General features: G+C 45.3%; 1 protein-coding gene across 1 annotated transcript in view; it reads right to left on the reverse strand.

Moving 5' to 3' along the window:
• NOX5 (NADPH oxidase 5) overlaps positions 1 to 16,559 on the reverse strand; it is a 420,178-nt gene that overhangs the window by 187,811 nt on the left and 215,808 nt on the right. The window contains exons 8-9 of the mRNA XM_069624234.1: positions 3,888 to 4,070; positions 3,453 to 3,585 (exon numbers count right to left, since the gene is read on the reverse strand). Of these exons, the coding sequence (XP_069480335.1) occupies positions 3,453 to 3,585; positions 3,888 to 4,070 (316 nt within the window). The remainder of the gene's footprint in view (positions 1 to 3,452; positions 3,586 to 3,887; positions 4,071 to 16,559) is intronic.

Genomic DNA, 16,559 nt, shown 5'->3' on the forward strand with positions numbered 1-16,559 from the left:
GGGTGTTAAGGTCAGACTGGTAGTCTGTTAAGGTCACCTGAGAGGGGGATTAATACCTGAGTATCATCCACAGGAGGAGTTGATAAAGGCGGTAATGACTGGGCTGAGCGCAGAAGCGCAGTCTTTGATGACCTGAGCAGGACAGGCATCGCCTTTACAGTTGGAGGCTTTGATGGAGTTGAGGAGAGCACATGCCACAGATTCAGTCATATCCCTGAAGTTAAACACAGGAGTGGGGTTCTCAGGGATAGTCGGAGGCGCTGTGCCGCGATGATTGGGGAGATGGTCCGAGAGTGCTTTTTGGTGGTTTAGGATTTTAGTATGCAATGTTTCAAGTTTGTCCAGGAGGGCTGTTTGAATCTTGTTGCACCATGCTGTGTCTTTTAGTATGGTGGATGGGGGGGAGCAGGAGACTCAAGCTCCCTAAAGATGGAGAAGATTTCTCTCGTCACTGATTTGGCGTTGGCAATTCTGGTGTTAAAGGATGCCACCTTGGCCTGACTGACAGAGTTTTTGTAATCTCTGGAGATGGTTATGAAGGCTGCTTTGGAGGCGACTGTGGGGCATAATGTTCTCTTTGGTGAGTTTACGTGAGCTTCTCGAGAGAGCGGCAGGCAGAGGAGTAGTTCCTTTTGGAGCCCCCTTAGGTGTTATGATGCTAAATTTAATACAGTGGTGATCAGACCAGGGGATGGGAGCGATATCCGAGACCAGGATTGAACAGTTGTGGGAGGACACCCAGTCAAGCGTGCAACCCTTCTTGTGAGTGGGCTGTGAAATGGCTTGAGAGAATCCTAGGGTTGAAAGGGCTTTCTGCAGGGTGGCGGAGTTCAGGTCAGCAGGGTCATTGAGACCTAGGTTGAAGTCGCCAAGCAGCATGATTTTGGAGGTTTCCGTCAGATTGTCTAAGAGTGAGTGAATCAAAGAGGTATGGAAGTCAGTGACAGGGCCAGGGGGGCGGTAGGCGAGGTGGAGGGTGATGGAACAGTTCGGGGAGAGGTACAGTTTTAGTGAGAGGTGATCAGAGTTTTGGCATAGTTCACTGTTAAGCTGCCTGATGGAGATAGTGTCTTTAGCTATGACAGCTACCCCACCCCCTCGTTGATGTTGGGGTGGTCAGTAAAGATCCCAATGCGAAAGAGGGATTTACATTGCTGACGCCATATTGGTGACTGGGGAAATGGTGATGGTGACGTAATGTTGCAATTTTCCATTTATCTAGCGTATTTAATGAGAATGGGATATGTGTTTACTTTTAGTGTTACTTTGTGTTTAAGTTGTTACATTTTAGATTTTGGACGCGTGCAAGATACATGTCAAAACCATTGATGAAATATACATGCAATATAGGTGTGGTGTGTCACATAGTGCCTAGCTGTCAAGCAGCAAGGAGCTTCATACGTGCATGCGAGAAAAGAGATTTGCAACAGGAAACTCACTGTGAGAGGACAGTGTGCCTAATTCACAGAAGTGTTTTAATGGCAAAACCCCATTGGAAAACGTTCTGTGAATCAGGGCCCGTGTGTTGAACATACATGCACTGACATTCATACATGGGGTCTTGAGCTAAATGTGTTTTGGGACAGTTGGGGTACATAATGAATGTACAGATTTGTATGCTGCAAATTTCTCTCATAAGTCAGGAATTTTGCAGGGCCGCGGAGCCTGAGCTGACGGGCTGAACTCTGTGTGACTGGGAAAACTCGTTTAGCAAGGTTGAAGGCCGAGGAAGGGCAACGAACAGCTGTGACAATATCACATGGTCAGACACAGGCAGACTCTGGGTGTGTATGGTTTAGCACTATTGTTGAAAGGAGATGCAGTATTTTTAAGTACATGGGAGCCTATTACTCATTGTCCAGGAGAGTCCATCCATCTGTTTGTGACCCAGCAATAAACTTGGTGCAAGGACAGCTCAAAGGCAAAGTTGACAAATGTTTTATAGGTTTCGGTCAATTTTCTCAGGAAGCGCCAGAGGCCATGTGTGTTGAATTGGTAGTTGTGCAGATTAGAGTGAAACAAGGACGCCAGAAAGTCAGAGCGGGTAAGATATTTATTGCCAAGTCAAAGGAAACTTGTTTATTTTGCCCCCTATGCATAACGTTAAAGTGTCTTTGCAAACCATGTGCATAACGTCTGGGGTTAGATATACCAGGCAAGCTGGAAGTTGTAATGACTTATGTTTGTATGTGAAGGTGTAACTATGAGATGATGTCACGACCTACCACAGAAGAATCCCAGAAAAGGGGTGTGGCTACTAATATGAACTGATGATGGTAGTTAAATAAAAAAAATTGTGACCAATAAGAGTTTGGGAATTAGAGGAGATTGGATTTTTTTTTTATCGGTTTGACCAATCATGTGTGGGGGAATGACTTGTAATAAAATAGGTGGGAGTGTTTCTACTGTTACAAAATGTATAAAATGTCAACTTGTGTGGTTTTGGAGACTCAGTTTAGTTTGACTCTAAAGCATCATCTAGCCCCTCGCAGCCGTTTATACAATAAACCTGCTTTATGGATAAACGTGCTAGCGCTTCTTAAGTGGTGGTCCTACTTTGGGTTAAGGTGATTGGAGGCCCATCCGCACACTGATTAGGATGCCACCCTGCCAAACAGGACGATACAGATACTGATCCATTCGGGTCAGACTTACTAACATGTGCAATATGACTGGGATCACACAACACTTAAATTAAGACAAATGGAAATCGAAACACGTGTCATTCTCCCCAACTTTTTATTCCCATCACACATAAGACACCGACACTTCCCCACAGTCATCATAAAATGGAACCAAGAACAGTAACATATCATCCAGATCGATAACAACACAGCTTGAACTCTACCTGTTCAGTATAACCCTAAAATTCTAATAGGACTGCTCAGGAGCCCCAAAGTACTTGCCCCTTCCTCAATCTTTAAATGCAAGGGGACAGAAGAATGGAGGAAGCAGATAAATTGGTTTTGTTGTTTTAGGAGGATTAGGTGAGGAAGAGCCAAGGAAGATGAGGTAGAGAGAGAGGCAGATTTGGCAGAGTGTGTGTGTGCAACTCGAAGTCTGTTCGGAATGCGGGCTTTCAACAGAGAATAATACCAACACTGCTGGAGCCTTAGCGGGTGCTAATAGAGGTTCATGTGGCAAATCACAGAGATGGCATGCACATGTCTTTGTACTCCCTGAAGCTGTATAGCAGAGTAACATCACTATCTTGTAATAGGGATATAAAAAACAAATAAATTAAGTTACATTAAGGAATAATCTTGCCTTCCCCCAATAACCAACGGTCTACTAGCTAAACATATCCTCCTCCTATTTTACTGTTCTCTATTCCATACAAAAGCATGACAATTTCAAGAGAACGTAGCAATTGAGCTTTTAGGGAAAATAATTGCCACTGATTTAAAGAGGCCTTTGGAGAGCCTTCCGGCTATACAAGTCATGCAACGTACCTGGTTGTTCAGGAGCACTGCTGATGGTGAATGGGTGCCATTCGTACTTGGCTATGGCCGGGATGTTCACGTAGACATAGTCACCTGGTTTGTACTGGAAGAACTGGGGCCTCTTGATCACGAGATGTGTCACCTGGGTCCAAATGTAGTCACCGAAAATATAGAAGGAAAACAGGGACTGTGTGAGATAGATCAGTTGCCTCTTTCTGGATGTTAAAAATTGCCAGTGGTGGTCAATGTGTGCTGGTCAGGAATCTGGCTTCTGGAGGAAGTTCCAACCTAAATCAGGACTGTTACTAGAGGTACTCACTGAAAACATTGTAATCTGATGCACTCTCCCTTCCACAGCACCAATCAGTGAATGGCACACAACAGAAAGAATGGCTTACCTGAGTGAGTCCAGCGACAGGACATGCCCTCCCAGTACTCACATACCTTTGATGGTAGGAGGTTGGTCTCAACAATGTACAGTCCCCCGATGTGAGACACAGCAATGCCAATCACTTTCTCCAGCAAGAACATCAGACCCGGCACCAAAAACCATTTCCAGAACTGAGGGCCATGGAGGACGAGCAGAACCCAGACCCAGATGTAGGACAGGTGAGTCCAATAGAACACCTGTGGGTGACAGCAAAGTGCAGTCAATGCTTATCTTCCTTCTTGTCTACAAGAACTGGGGACAGAATAGAAGGATAAGGGAGCACAATGAAATGAAGCAGACATTGGGCTGTTAAAGAGCATTGGAATTCAGCAATGATGGTACAATTGCATGGTAGAACAGGTTAATTCTGGATGTCTTTCATTACAATGAAACATATTTGATTACAGCCCACAGAGGTCCAATAATGACAACACCCCAGTGATATATAACTCTAACACAAAGCTCAGGTAAGACTATTACATCTACACCACAAATTTGAATGTGTACTGCATATAACACTTCATGAACTTATGCTGCGGAGTTAGTGGAAGAAAGTGCCCCTTTAAGGATGTGCTGCAAATACACATGGTTTGATTAACTCTTTTTAATTAACACATTGCAATGGTTTCATAACTAGTCATTTATATGGAGGACGTCATACACATAGATTACAGATTTTAGCCTTCATACCATAATAAACATAAAGGGGTTGAGAAGAGAAGCAGGCCACCGACAAATAACTTTCTTAATGAATTATGGCACCTGTGCTGACAGAGGGTTGCGAGGAGAGTTACACTATCAACCCTATTAACCCTACCTCTTCTCTGGAAATGAAGCACCCACGCTGCCCTCCATTCATTCATTTGTTTTATTTGTTATAGTGCCTTTCACCATAATTATTGTCCCAACATGCTTTTGGTTGAATGCCCTTGGAGGGACCAGAGTCCAAAAATGTGGGATAATTTGGGATGTGCTATTAATCATGTGTGCATGTGTATTTCAGCCATTCAAGTTATGCAAGGGTGGGCAGGACCCTGCTAGTCACCCACGTCTAAATGGAGTGTGTATGGGCACAGCGGAGGTATTCTATGGACTAAAGGGATGATTGTGTTTAAGGAGATAGAGAGTTATGTGGGAAGCTACAGTTCAAATGTGTGTTGTTAAAAGTAACTTGATTCATCTGGCAGAGGTGATGTGCAATAGTATTTGCGTTATATGTGCATGCAGGATGTGTGGAGTGAGACCGAGCCTTACGCTAAGTTGCAAAAGTGTGGTGTGCAAGAGTAGAAATGGGTTAGCTGTACAAACAACATTGTCTAATTCCTGGGTTCCATCTATGTACAAGGAGCAGTGATACATTTCACAGGCGATCTAAGTGCTAGACGAATTCATAATACTCACCCTCTGGGAGGTTCCTAGAGTGAGAGATTGCCATCCCTAATTCCTTAAGTTGCAAAAACACGGTCCCCATTTCATGATTACATGTGGCGGCATGGGCCACCCTCCTGTGCTTTAGAGTCACATGCAGTGCCAACCACAAGCAAGGGGTCAGAGGTGCCTGATTGTCCTCCTACGGGATGATCAGTGTGATTTTCCCAAGGTGCATTTTAAGTGTGATGCATTGCCCACCCTCCAAGCCCATGAGTGTAATACCTGGCCCACTGTCAGGTTTCGGTCCAGGTGCAAGTTGCTGGAGTGACTACCACAGTTCTCCATGTGTGCTTGGCCTCCCATAAGGAAGGTTGGGTCCATGTTGGCACCTGTCTGCTCCTTCCCCTGAGCTTCTTTCCTCTCCCATCTCTTCTCATGCTCCTTTTCCACCTACTGCTCCTTCTTCCTTTTAGACTCCCTCCCTGACACCTTGCACTCTCATCCTCCACCTTCCACATGCTCTTGATGCTTCAGATGTGCCATGACATTTAAACATGTTTTACTGTCCGAGCTTATAATGAACTATACAGTCTCTGCTGCATTCCCTGACATTCTATCCCCCTGCTCATCCCGCTCCCAGTGCTCCCCTCAATGATCATTTTCCACCCTGTGGTCTACCAAAGGTTAACTGATCAACAGATGGCTTGAAGCCAGACCTGTAGTGTCAAGGGTTTTAATTTTGACCGACAGACATTTGAGGGATATGGGTTCACAGTTAAGCTTGGGTACAGAACAAAACAAATCAATTTTCCTTTTAGATTTGTGGTCCTCAGTTCACCCATTTTGCCCTTAAACTCAGCCTTCCTGGCTGTGAACAAGAAGTAACCCACAGTCTCTGGAGTTTTTAACGTTCCCCATACTTCTGGTTTGACTCAAAAGTCTTTCTTATCAGGATGTTGTTTGCCTACTTCTCATTCTCGATACGTTGGACACCACCATCACTAGCACTGCAGCATCAGGAAGGTAACAAGTCATATCGCTATTTAAGATCCTACTCAGAATCTAATTTCACCTTGGTTTATTGGGCATAACCTCTTTATGGGGTTTTGGCAACCGTCTGGTCACAGCTCCTTCCACCATCATAGGAGCTTTTTTAGAAACTCTCTCTAAGCCGGCCCTCTCTCCTCTCTACATCTTTCTTGTCACTAGTGATGGTCTCCTTCCTTTCAAACTCAATGATCCCGCACACACGGAACTGATTTGCTTCCCTCACCTATTGGCTTCTCCTCCACTTCTCTCTTCTCTTCCACTTTTGTACTTTCCACCGCCTCTTTAATATTTTTCTGCACCTCACACTTGCTTCCTTCCCTCCTCCTTTAGGTATTCTCCTCACCAGTTCGGCTTTACTCATTATGTCCTCAGCCAGTTCTCTCTCTTCTCTTGTTCACTTTACCGCCTCTTCCTCCCTTTGCTCCTTTACCACCACCGCTGCTTTCTCTCATTTTGAGGTTTTTCTCCCCCACCCCCTAAATCACACATTCTGCACCATGCAGGGTCAGACAGACAACAAGAGCTAAATCAGATGTCCTGCACTCTACGCGGTCAGGCTGTAGACCATAAAGGAGAGACAAAGAAGGTGTTCGTTATAACTGCAAGTTTCTTCTGCAGGCTCTAATGCCACAATTTGTTGGCTAGTTTACACCAACATCTTTGATTTTGTACTGTTTATGTGAATGATATAATACACAGCGGAGATGTTCGCCATCTTGAAAAGGATACACCCATTTAAACAACTCCTGTGAGAGCTCTTATTGTGATGGAACTAGTCAGACGTTTAAAGAAATTTGATGAGGACATTCTTCTTGCAAATCAACCATTTCTCTCCAATTTACATGGAATCACATATGGCACTTGAGCACGCCTCCCGGGCGCCTGACTCAATCACCAGCTCTCGAGTAGAACCGAAAATGGCACACATGTTCCAGACATGTATGCAATCCAACCACCACTTGAGTTCTGTTGAGGCCTCCAAATCCAGTCGAACTTGACAGTAGGGTAGACCTTATCTGGAGGGACTGGATCTTGAGCGCTGGGTGGCCTTGTAGTGTAGGGGCCCATGGATAATTACCTGGATTGAGAAAGCAAGGAGTTCCACCAGTTTGGCTACTTCCCTGAGGGATGCAGTCTGCTCTGCCTGAATCGCCTTCTTTATGTTCCACACTTTCCAAGGAGGCTTGGTCAATGTCTTCAGCACTGTGTCCAGCTGGAAGCCTGAAATATCATGTTGAAGAGGGAAAACCAAGATCAAACCCATGCCCCCTCACCCCAGGCGCATATACAGAAGAACAGCAGGAAGAACAAGGAGCGCACTTATCATTTGAACCAGGCCCCAGCGCACCCATGGGTGACAAATATGCTGAAACACACCCACTTCACCAACAGTGCAACTTCCATGCTACATTAAAATCAATGCTGCAATATCAGAATCTACAAACATAAAAATCCCTGTTTAAAGGCTTGCAAATGCCTATATGAATTAACATGGTCTAAATGCACAGTGTAAAGCCATGTTTCAGGAAAATTACAGCCAAGTTTATTTCTCTCACTGAACACTGGCTGCGGGAGCCTTCAGCAATGTTCCTCGCAAAACCCCCGAACTGCCAAGGCCGCACATTCAAGATAAGACTGCTTTCTGCAGACAAACATTTTTTTTTTATCCACAAATGCGAATAAATCACGGCAACCCAGAGTGTTTTTTTTTTTCTGGGAAAGAAAGACATTTTCTCAAGGACTCGCACAACATTTGAAACATAAATTGTAACAAGAATGGCGCAGCCCAGCTAGTCAGCGCCCAGGTGCAAACTGCTTGTTCAGCTAAAACGTTATGGGAACAAGGTCATATTGCAACAAGTTAGAATTAGGTAATGGGGGCTGGCACAGCTAAACCAACTCACTGACGCAAAAGGCTAATATCCAATTATCAGGCTCTCTATAAGGGCTACATAGGTAACCTATCACTTAGCAGCCAATAGCAGGAGGAGTTAGGTTTCTGGGACCTGATCCAATTCTGTGAGGCAGCCTGCAGTGTGATTACAAAGCTGGCTTGCAAGCCAGCCCCGGGGGAGACGGCGCCTGAACTCTCGATGTGCACGATGCTCTGCGTGTTTTTTTTCTTTTTTGCTGCCAAGAAATAAACGCAGTTTGGAACATGCTGCTGCCTGCTTGGGACTCTGTTGTATTTCTGGGGGCCATATGGGAGGTGTTGGGGTCTCCCATAGCTGGTGAGGGTATGGCTGCTGGCCCCCCACTGCCCTGGTGGGGGTCCAGCTTCTCCCCAACAAGTTGGTGCCCTCTGTGAGGCTCATTGCTCATTGTAACATGGGTGAATGAGCACTGCCTGCGCAAGCCCTGCATTGAACTGCAGTCCCTGCCGCCGACTCAAGGAAGCTGTGGGACCCTCGCCTGCACCTGAAGACCACAGGAAAACGCGTAACCGGCTAAAGGCTTCGGGGGCCACTTGGAAATACCCCGCTTGAGGGCAGGTGAGAGCCCTGCAGGAGAAGGGGTCCGGTGAAGCACCTTGAGGGGGTGTCCAGCAGCAGAGCAAGTGCCAGTGCAGCATAGGAAATAGTAAGTCAACCAGCAACATGGGCTTTGAGGGGGGAAATGTTTAAAGTATTATGATGCATTGTTGATCAGTATGTTGCAGAAATGTTAAGTTCTTTTGTTTGGGTAGAAACTGGGGGAGGCACTGTAAATTGGGTGGTGGGAGGTTGTACATTGTCGCAAAATTCGGCGCATTGGTGGTGATCGGCACGTGAATTGTAGTTGGGACTGGGGCGGTGGCAGTGGTCCCTTCTTGTGTTTTTGAGCTTATTGGGTGGGGTAGTGACTCCCTACATATAGAACAGGAGTGCCGCGCTGATTGGTCTGGATGGTGATTTCATGTACGGGGTCTGGATTTCCTATGAATTGACGTTATAGATCAATGAGTAGATGAGGTTCCCTGCTAATTGAGCGTTTTAGTTCAGTGAGTGGATGATAGTTGGCTGGTTAAGGTCCCCTGGTGAGGTGCGTACCACAAGTGAGGCAACGCTGCGTGTGCAGTCCAATTATAAGAGTTTTTATTGTGGTTTACCTTGTTCCAGTTGAGACAGGAAGACAGCTGTGGGGATTGTGGGGTTTTATTTTGGGACTTTTGTGGGGTTGGGAGAAATGGGTTATTGTTCTGTGTATGCACATTTGTCTGTTCATTTGCACTGTGTTTTTAGTTTGGTGACGTCACCTTCGGATTGATGCATAGGACACAGAGTTTTGATGGTGAGGAGATAGTGGTGTGGTTTTGGATTTGGAGAATAGGTGACCCAGAGGCGGTGTGTGGAAGACACATGCGCAAGATTGTGGGGGTGTGCCGGAGAAGGCAATGGTTTGGTGAAGATGGGCTGCACGTGGAGTGCACTGGCTAAGGTGCGGAGCCAAGAAGGCTCACAGAAGTTGAAAAATGTTCAATTATCTTCTAACTTTTGCTCCCTGAACAGCGGACTATCGATATTTTCAAATTGAATAGAGGTAAAATGTATCACACAATACAGAAATGACTCCCCTTCACCTGTTGTGTAGCACACAGCTCCCATGCCGAAATAAGTCAGTAAAACATAGTGTGCAAAGATTCAAAAGTACTGAAGGTAAATTAAAAAAGACCATGGCTGCTCATAGGCGGCTTCTCCAGAAGCGTGCAGCAATCGCTAAGGACACACATACACAGCACTTACACGGGAATAGCTTTAAAAGCACATGGCTACAGTTGAACTGTGTGCATGAAGGAAAGGGAAGATGCGAGGGGTCAGCTGATGCTGAACCAGCACGAGCAGAGGGAAGAGGGGACTCACCCTTCTGAACCTCTGTGAGTGTAATATTTGATGACACAGATGGTAAGCAAGGAATGCATTGCATGAGAGAACTGAAAACAGCAGAAGGACATTTAAACACCACACACACACACACACACAATCACAATACACAAAAGCGAACAAACAGGAAGGTACAGAACAACCCACCAGCAGCACAGGAGTGAGCAAGGGAGGGCTGCAGTGCATGGAAGCAGATTTGAAGGCACCGGTACAGAGGAATTAAATTTAAAGGGAAGATAACGGGGGAGGTGCAAGGAGTAACAATAGCAACAGAGAGGGGGAACTGAAAAGGGAAGAAAGGGATTGGAGGAGGAGAGAAGGACTGAACGAGACAGCACAGCCAAACATGATAGAGGATCAGTAAGGGGTGGTGCAGCATGCATGGGGTTATGGAAGGGGGGAAGGAAGGATAGCGCGCTAGAAATTGACTGTGTGCATTGTAGATTGTGGCAAGAAAACGGCAGGGGCAGAGAAAGGCAGATGAGGACAAGTAGGCACAAAATAAATTATTAATGTATGCAGTGGGAGGGGCAGTTAAAAACAGCCTCAACACACACGCACAAGAATCACAATAGCAGTGTCAACAACCACCACAATATGCACCGCCCATGTGGGGAGGATACATGGGGCAGGACGGGATCATTTCAGCAGACACCACAAGCACCAACGCAGGCACTGTCACCACTACATGTACAGACACAACAAATGACAGCACCACTACCCCAGGACTGACAAGAATCACAACACAGGGGCACTGCACAGCAGCCAGCACCCATACAGAACACTGACACAATAGCAATGGTACCGGTTACATGACTGGGAGGGGTCTTCCTGATGGGAAACAAACCTTTCAAAGGACATAGATTGACATTATACCGCTAATAGGACAGCCCAAGACAAACTTGATTTGACTCACTCTGCCACACACACTCATGCTCCACCTCCCCGACAGAGCGGGCGAGACGCGCGCCGACACACACACTCACGCACACTCAATAATGCAGAGGACAATTGCATAGGGGTGGTGATAGGTATCAAAACATTTTCTTTTCTGGGTGACAGTGGGGCGACTAGGCCATGCATTAGGGAAGAGACATTTGTGATATCATGAGCAATGTGGATATGACCACCTTATTAACAGAGAAATCCATAACTTGTTAAACACCAGGCATACACATGTTGAAAGTAAGGAAGATTGTTTAAGCATAATGGGGGTGCACGGTACAGAGGGGGGGTGCATAATGATAGCGCATCACAAGAGAGTACATTTAGCTACATTTTGAGCACACATCTTTCAGTGAGGAGACTGGGCTCATGAATACACGAATAACACAGAACAATTAAATGAGACACACAAGGTGGAAGAAGGTGCACTTGAGGGGGGGGCTACATTTCATTGATGGTTCACCACGGGAGGAGAGAAATAGGGGTAAAGGGTGGATGATCCATGTTCCCAACAGAATGAATTTGGCGACAAAATAACAGTGCAAGTGGTAATGCCACTAGCGCTTTTTGAAAATAGCACTGGCACAAATGCATTAGCCAACACACATAGGGAAAGAGGTAATTGCTGCACGAACTGGAGAATGATGGTTGTATTAAAATTTGAGAGCAGATAATGGGGGGAGAAATATATTGTTTAAATGTAACAGTAATTACAGTAGTGGAGTAATAAAATACTAGACTAAAAGAGTAATTAACAGAGTAGGTAGGGTTTAAAAAGTGGACATGGGGTGGGATAGAGAGAATGGGAGTAAATTGTGAGGGTTGAGTTTGAAAGAAAAGAGGAAATAAATAAGTAAATAAATAAATAAATAAATACAAAAGAGGGGGGAGAGAAAGGTAGCGAATAATTGGTAGCGAATTTCATTAGTACCAGCTTAAAGTGCCTGCAGTTCACTGCGAGGCACGCCCTGAGAAGTTGAGAGAGGAGCCATAGAAAAAAAAAAGATTTAAAAACCCTGCGATTATCTTAACTAAGTAACATGGTGCACTTAATTTAGAAACACAGCCACCCTATATGACAAATTTACCACCCTGATGTTTCCCTATTCAGCTTGTCAGTGCCTGATGCCCCACGGGACAAAGGCACGCACTATAAATAGCTTACAACAAAAGCACAGTAAATATAAAGATCCAAAGGCCCATTTTTACACTAGCACCTAAATTGCGTATATATGATCCAAGTGTGTAATGAGTATCTTCACATAAATTAAGTGCCTACCCATTTTCTGAGTACATTTCGAATTGTGTAACAATTTACAGTCAGACCGCCATTGAACGCCACCAGGTGGTGACAGGATGGTGCATAGGTGTACCATTGGCTCCTCCCACTAGGACACTGAATAGTGTGAGAGTAGTGCAGAGAGGTTAGGTCAAGAAATTGAAGAATATGTAAATTCTCAGGTCTCAAGCGCTTCCATTTCATTTCTCGCCAGATATAAAGGACCCAGGGCAGGCCTGAAGACAACGGACAACCAACACCCAATGGCTATGGACTACAGTGGGACATTTTCCCCTCCTGACAGACTTTGTTAGATGTGTGAGGCGTCAAGCCCTACAAAGCGGTGGCCACCCTGGCAACGAGGGAGCAACGATCAACAGGGCCAACGCAAGAGATTTTCATGAACTGCAAAATAGCACAAACACTCCCGAGTTAGGGAAACATGGCCATCCTATGGTCCAACGCACACTAGCAACTAGAATAGGGACTGACACACGCATTTCCAAAGTTTAATTGAGTTTCATATTACATTTTGTGCACCTACAGCTGTAACACTGTTTTGTTCCTTCTCTTTTCCCCGCACATGCAGGTTGTTGCGTATGTATGCTGTTAGAAATGTGTAGGAAATTTCCTTAATGTTATCTTCCATTAGAAACTGTGAGGCCTACTGATTAAAACATCGTGAAGCATTCCCCACTCAATTGCCCACCCTATCAAGAACCTCAGACCCCTTAGAGCATGTTTCCCTGAAGTATATTTCCTTGCTTCCATTGAATAAACAGCCCAAGATTTTCCCTACCCATATTGAGAAATTTTGAAAACACGAAATGTCTAGGGGGAGGTTTGATTTTTGCCCTTAGTGATTGTTTAGTTCGCGGAGCTTGAGGTTACTAACAAGTACCAACGTATTAACGCCTTTCTTGCGATTTTCAGGCGGGCAACTTTATCATCTCATCAGCTGCAAGGACCCAGCAGCGTAAGTGGTTATGGGCACGCAAATAAGGACTTTTACCTTCACGATGGGACTATTAATGATGAACGAAATAATGGGGGTGGTAATTTGAAAATTATTTGTAATAGTGAGCATTACCGCTGTATCCCTTGCTAACATTCCCTAACCTAAGCAGGAAGAGTTACGGCGTCAGTGGGTGAGGAAAAGCTGCTGCTAAAGTAAGGAGAGTTAAGGGCAGACACAAAGGGAGTAAAACATACACATAACACACATATCAGAAGTGACCAACAACATGCACACATGTACAAAATTGGTAGGGACACCACTGGAGAGAGCTGTCCTGACTGCTCTTTAACATATGCCGGAAGAGAATTGATTACAACAGAAATTACTACAGCAGAGCACGACACCCATGTATGCCAAGGTGCGAAGAAAATTGCAAGGGAAGACAGCAACATTGAGATTGATAAAAAAAAAAAAAAAAGGGGGGTAATCCCCTATGGAAGATGATTACATAAAGCAGCTAATTGGAGAACAACTGTATGTGGAAAGTGACCAGAGAGAGAAGAAACAACAAGCAAATGCACCAGTGAGCAAGCTGCAAGAGAAAAAGAAAAAAAAAAAGAATAAATAAATAATAAAAGAAGAAAGAAAAACAAAAAGAGAGAAGAAAAAATAAAATAAAAGAGACAAAAATATGATAAGTGCCTAACGGAGTGAGAAAAAAGAGCGAAGATGGTCACTTGGGTGGAGAATGAAGAAGGACGTATACTGTTAATGTACCAGCGTTATGTTACCAGCACAACAGTGACAAGAAGTGGACAATCATTCTGGATGCAAGAAGGTTGAGAGAAGTTGCGAGATGAGAGCAGGAACATCACTGCTTATGGACTACTATTGAGCACATGCATCTAAAGATCAAGAGGAGAGTGTTCATTGGTGCGCATCAGCATGCCCTTGTTGGTGATGACCAAGGAAGATGTGAAGAGTGACACATTCACCAAGATGGAACACAACGGAAGAAGAGAAACAGACAGAGGAGTAAAAAGAGGGGGGAATTACTTCTCGAGCGAGACAGAAGAACGATTGGGTGAAGTACCAGCATACTAAAGAATGATCAGCAAAAAATGCATCTGAAAAGAGAAAGCAAAGAACTAGCTAGTGCTTGCATGGTAATGGATGACATCATGACTGCCTGGTTGATTGAAGGTGATAACGGAAGGACTAGTTCCGAGCACAGCATCATTGTGCAAGATAGAGATACATTGCAAGATGTAAGGGAACAACAGAAGAAGTTATCGGAATGCAAATAAGAGACATGGTGAAAGGAAGAGCCGGACTAAGATAGCGGTGTGCGACATGGTTCCAGCAGTAATAAAGGTGGCCACTCCCTGTGATCAGAGGAAGTACGAAGGGAAGTGAGTGTGGTGGAACACAGAAGGAGAACACTCCTATATGTACTGTTCATCAACAACAATGCAAAAAATTATGGACACTTCAAGGAATTGACAAAGATATGCAGACTGGAAGGAGGTGAATGTTGCTTGGTGGTGTGGTCGACAAGGTCGACCAGAGGGGGGACTGAAGAGGGAAAACCGAGATCAAACCCATGCCCCCTCACCCCAGGCGCATATACAGAAGAACAGCAGGAAGAACAAGGAGCGCACTTATCATTTGAACCAGGCCCCAGCGCACCCATGGGTGACAAATATGCTGAAACACACCCACTTCACCAACAGTGCAACTTCCATGCTACATTAGAATCAATGCTGCAATATCAGAATCTACAAACATAAAAATCCCTGTTTAAAGTCTTGCAAATGCCTATATGAATTAACATGGTCTAAATGCACAGTGTAAAGCCATGTTTCAGGAAAATTACAGCCAAGTTTATTTCTCTCACTGAACACTGGCTGCGGGAGCCTTCAGCAATGTTCCTCGCAAAACCCCCGAACTGCCAAGGCCGCACATTCAAGATAAGACTGCTTTCTGTAGACAAACATTTTTTTTTATCCACAAATGCGATGTCATGATCTCTGCTTCCAAAAGGTCAGGGTTTTCCCAACTCCCTTGGAAGCAGATCCATAACCCAGGTTCCGAGTGCCAACCAGTCCCAATTGGGACCTTTTGGACCCAGTCCTGGCGCCAGTGGCATCAGGCTCATAAATATGCCCAGTCCCAGCGCTGGAAGCGCCGGGCTTATAATGCTTGGGTGGACTTACCTGCAGCAGACCATGCTGCTTACTTGCCTGCCAGTTAAGCCTCTGATCCTCTTCTGTTTGGAACTACTTTTCCTGTTGGGTGGGGCAGGAGCCACTCCCTAGATTCAGAACACTGGAACTCTTCTGGAAAGCAGGAACTCTTTTCTTACCTAGGCGTGGCTGTGGAAGGAGACACCTAAGCACTACAGGAGGCTATTTAAACCACACCCGATGGATGAATCTTGCTTTGTGTTATTCTGCATCCTCTGCAGCAGAACGCTCATCGTGTCTTCTGCATCTGATCCTGGGCCTAAGGAAAAAGGCTTACCATCCTGAATCCAGTCTTCAGCAACACCTATAAAGACAAGAAAGAACAGGTTAGCATTACGGTCTTCAGTGACAGCTCTTCACTTACCTGGTCCATCGGCTGTCACCAACGCCTCGCGCTGCATTCCGGCATCTGAAAGACAAAGGCTTACCTACTCTTCGTGCGCTCCGGAGGTCTTCACACTGCATTCTGGCATCTGAAAGGCAAAAGCTTACCAACTCTTCGCACGCTCCGGAGGCCTTCGGCGCTGCATCACACATCTGAAAGGCAAAACAAGGTGCGTTTAAAGACATTGGGGAACTTTAATACTCACGTGCCATTACTCCTTTCCACATCTAACCCAGTGGGTATTCCGGCACCCTGCAGCCGCTCCGAACTTGTACCTGCAAAATAAAAAGACAGTTAGAGCGCATCGTGAAGCAGACAACTAGCGCTTACTTACGTGCTTCCAGGCGCTTCTATTCATCACACGGGCTCCATCTTCAACTCACTTCAGCCCGTCATCCGCCATCGCCGGAACCCTGCAAAACAAGAAACATCATTACTAAAGACTTTAAAGACATTAGAATTACTCGAAACTTACCGTTCGTGCAGTAAACGACGGACAGCAGTCCTCTGAAGTCAAGAGGCCTGCTCCCCTTATCCAGTGAAGAAACTGGTTACAGCACCCTGCCCCGAGGCAGATGGAGAGCACGGCGTT

This window comes from Ambystoma mexicanum, chromosome 11, assembly GCF_040938575.1.
Source record: "Ambystoma mexicanum isolate Mex_15411 chromosome 11, UKY_AmexF1_1, whole genome shotgun sequence".
NCBI lineage: Eukaryota > Metazoa > Chordata > Amphibia > Caudata > Ambystomatidae > Ambystoma > Ambystoma mexicanum.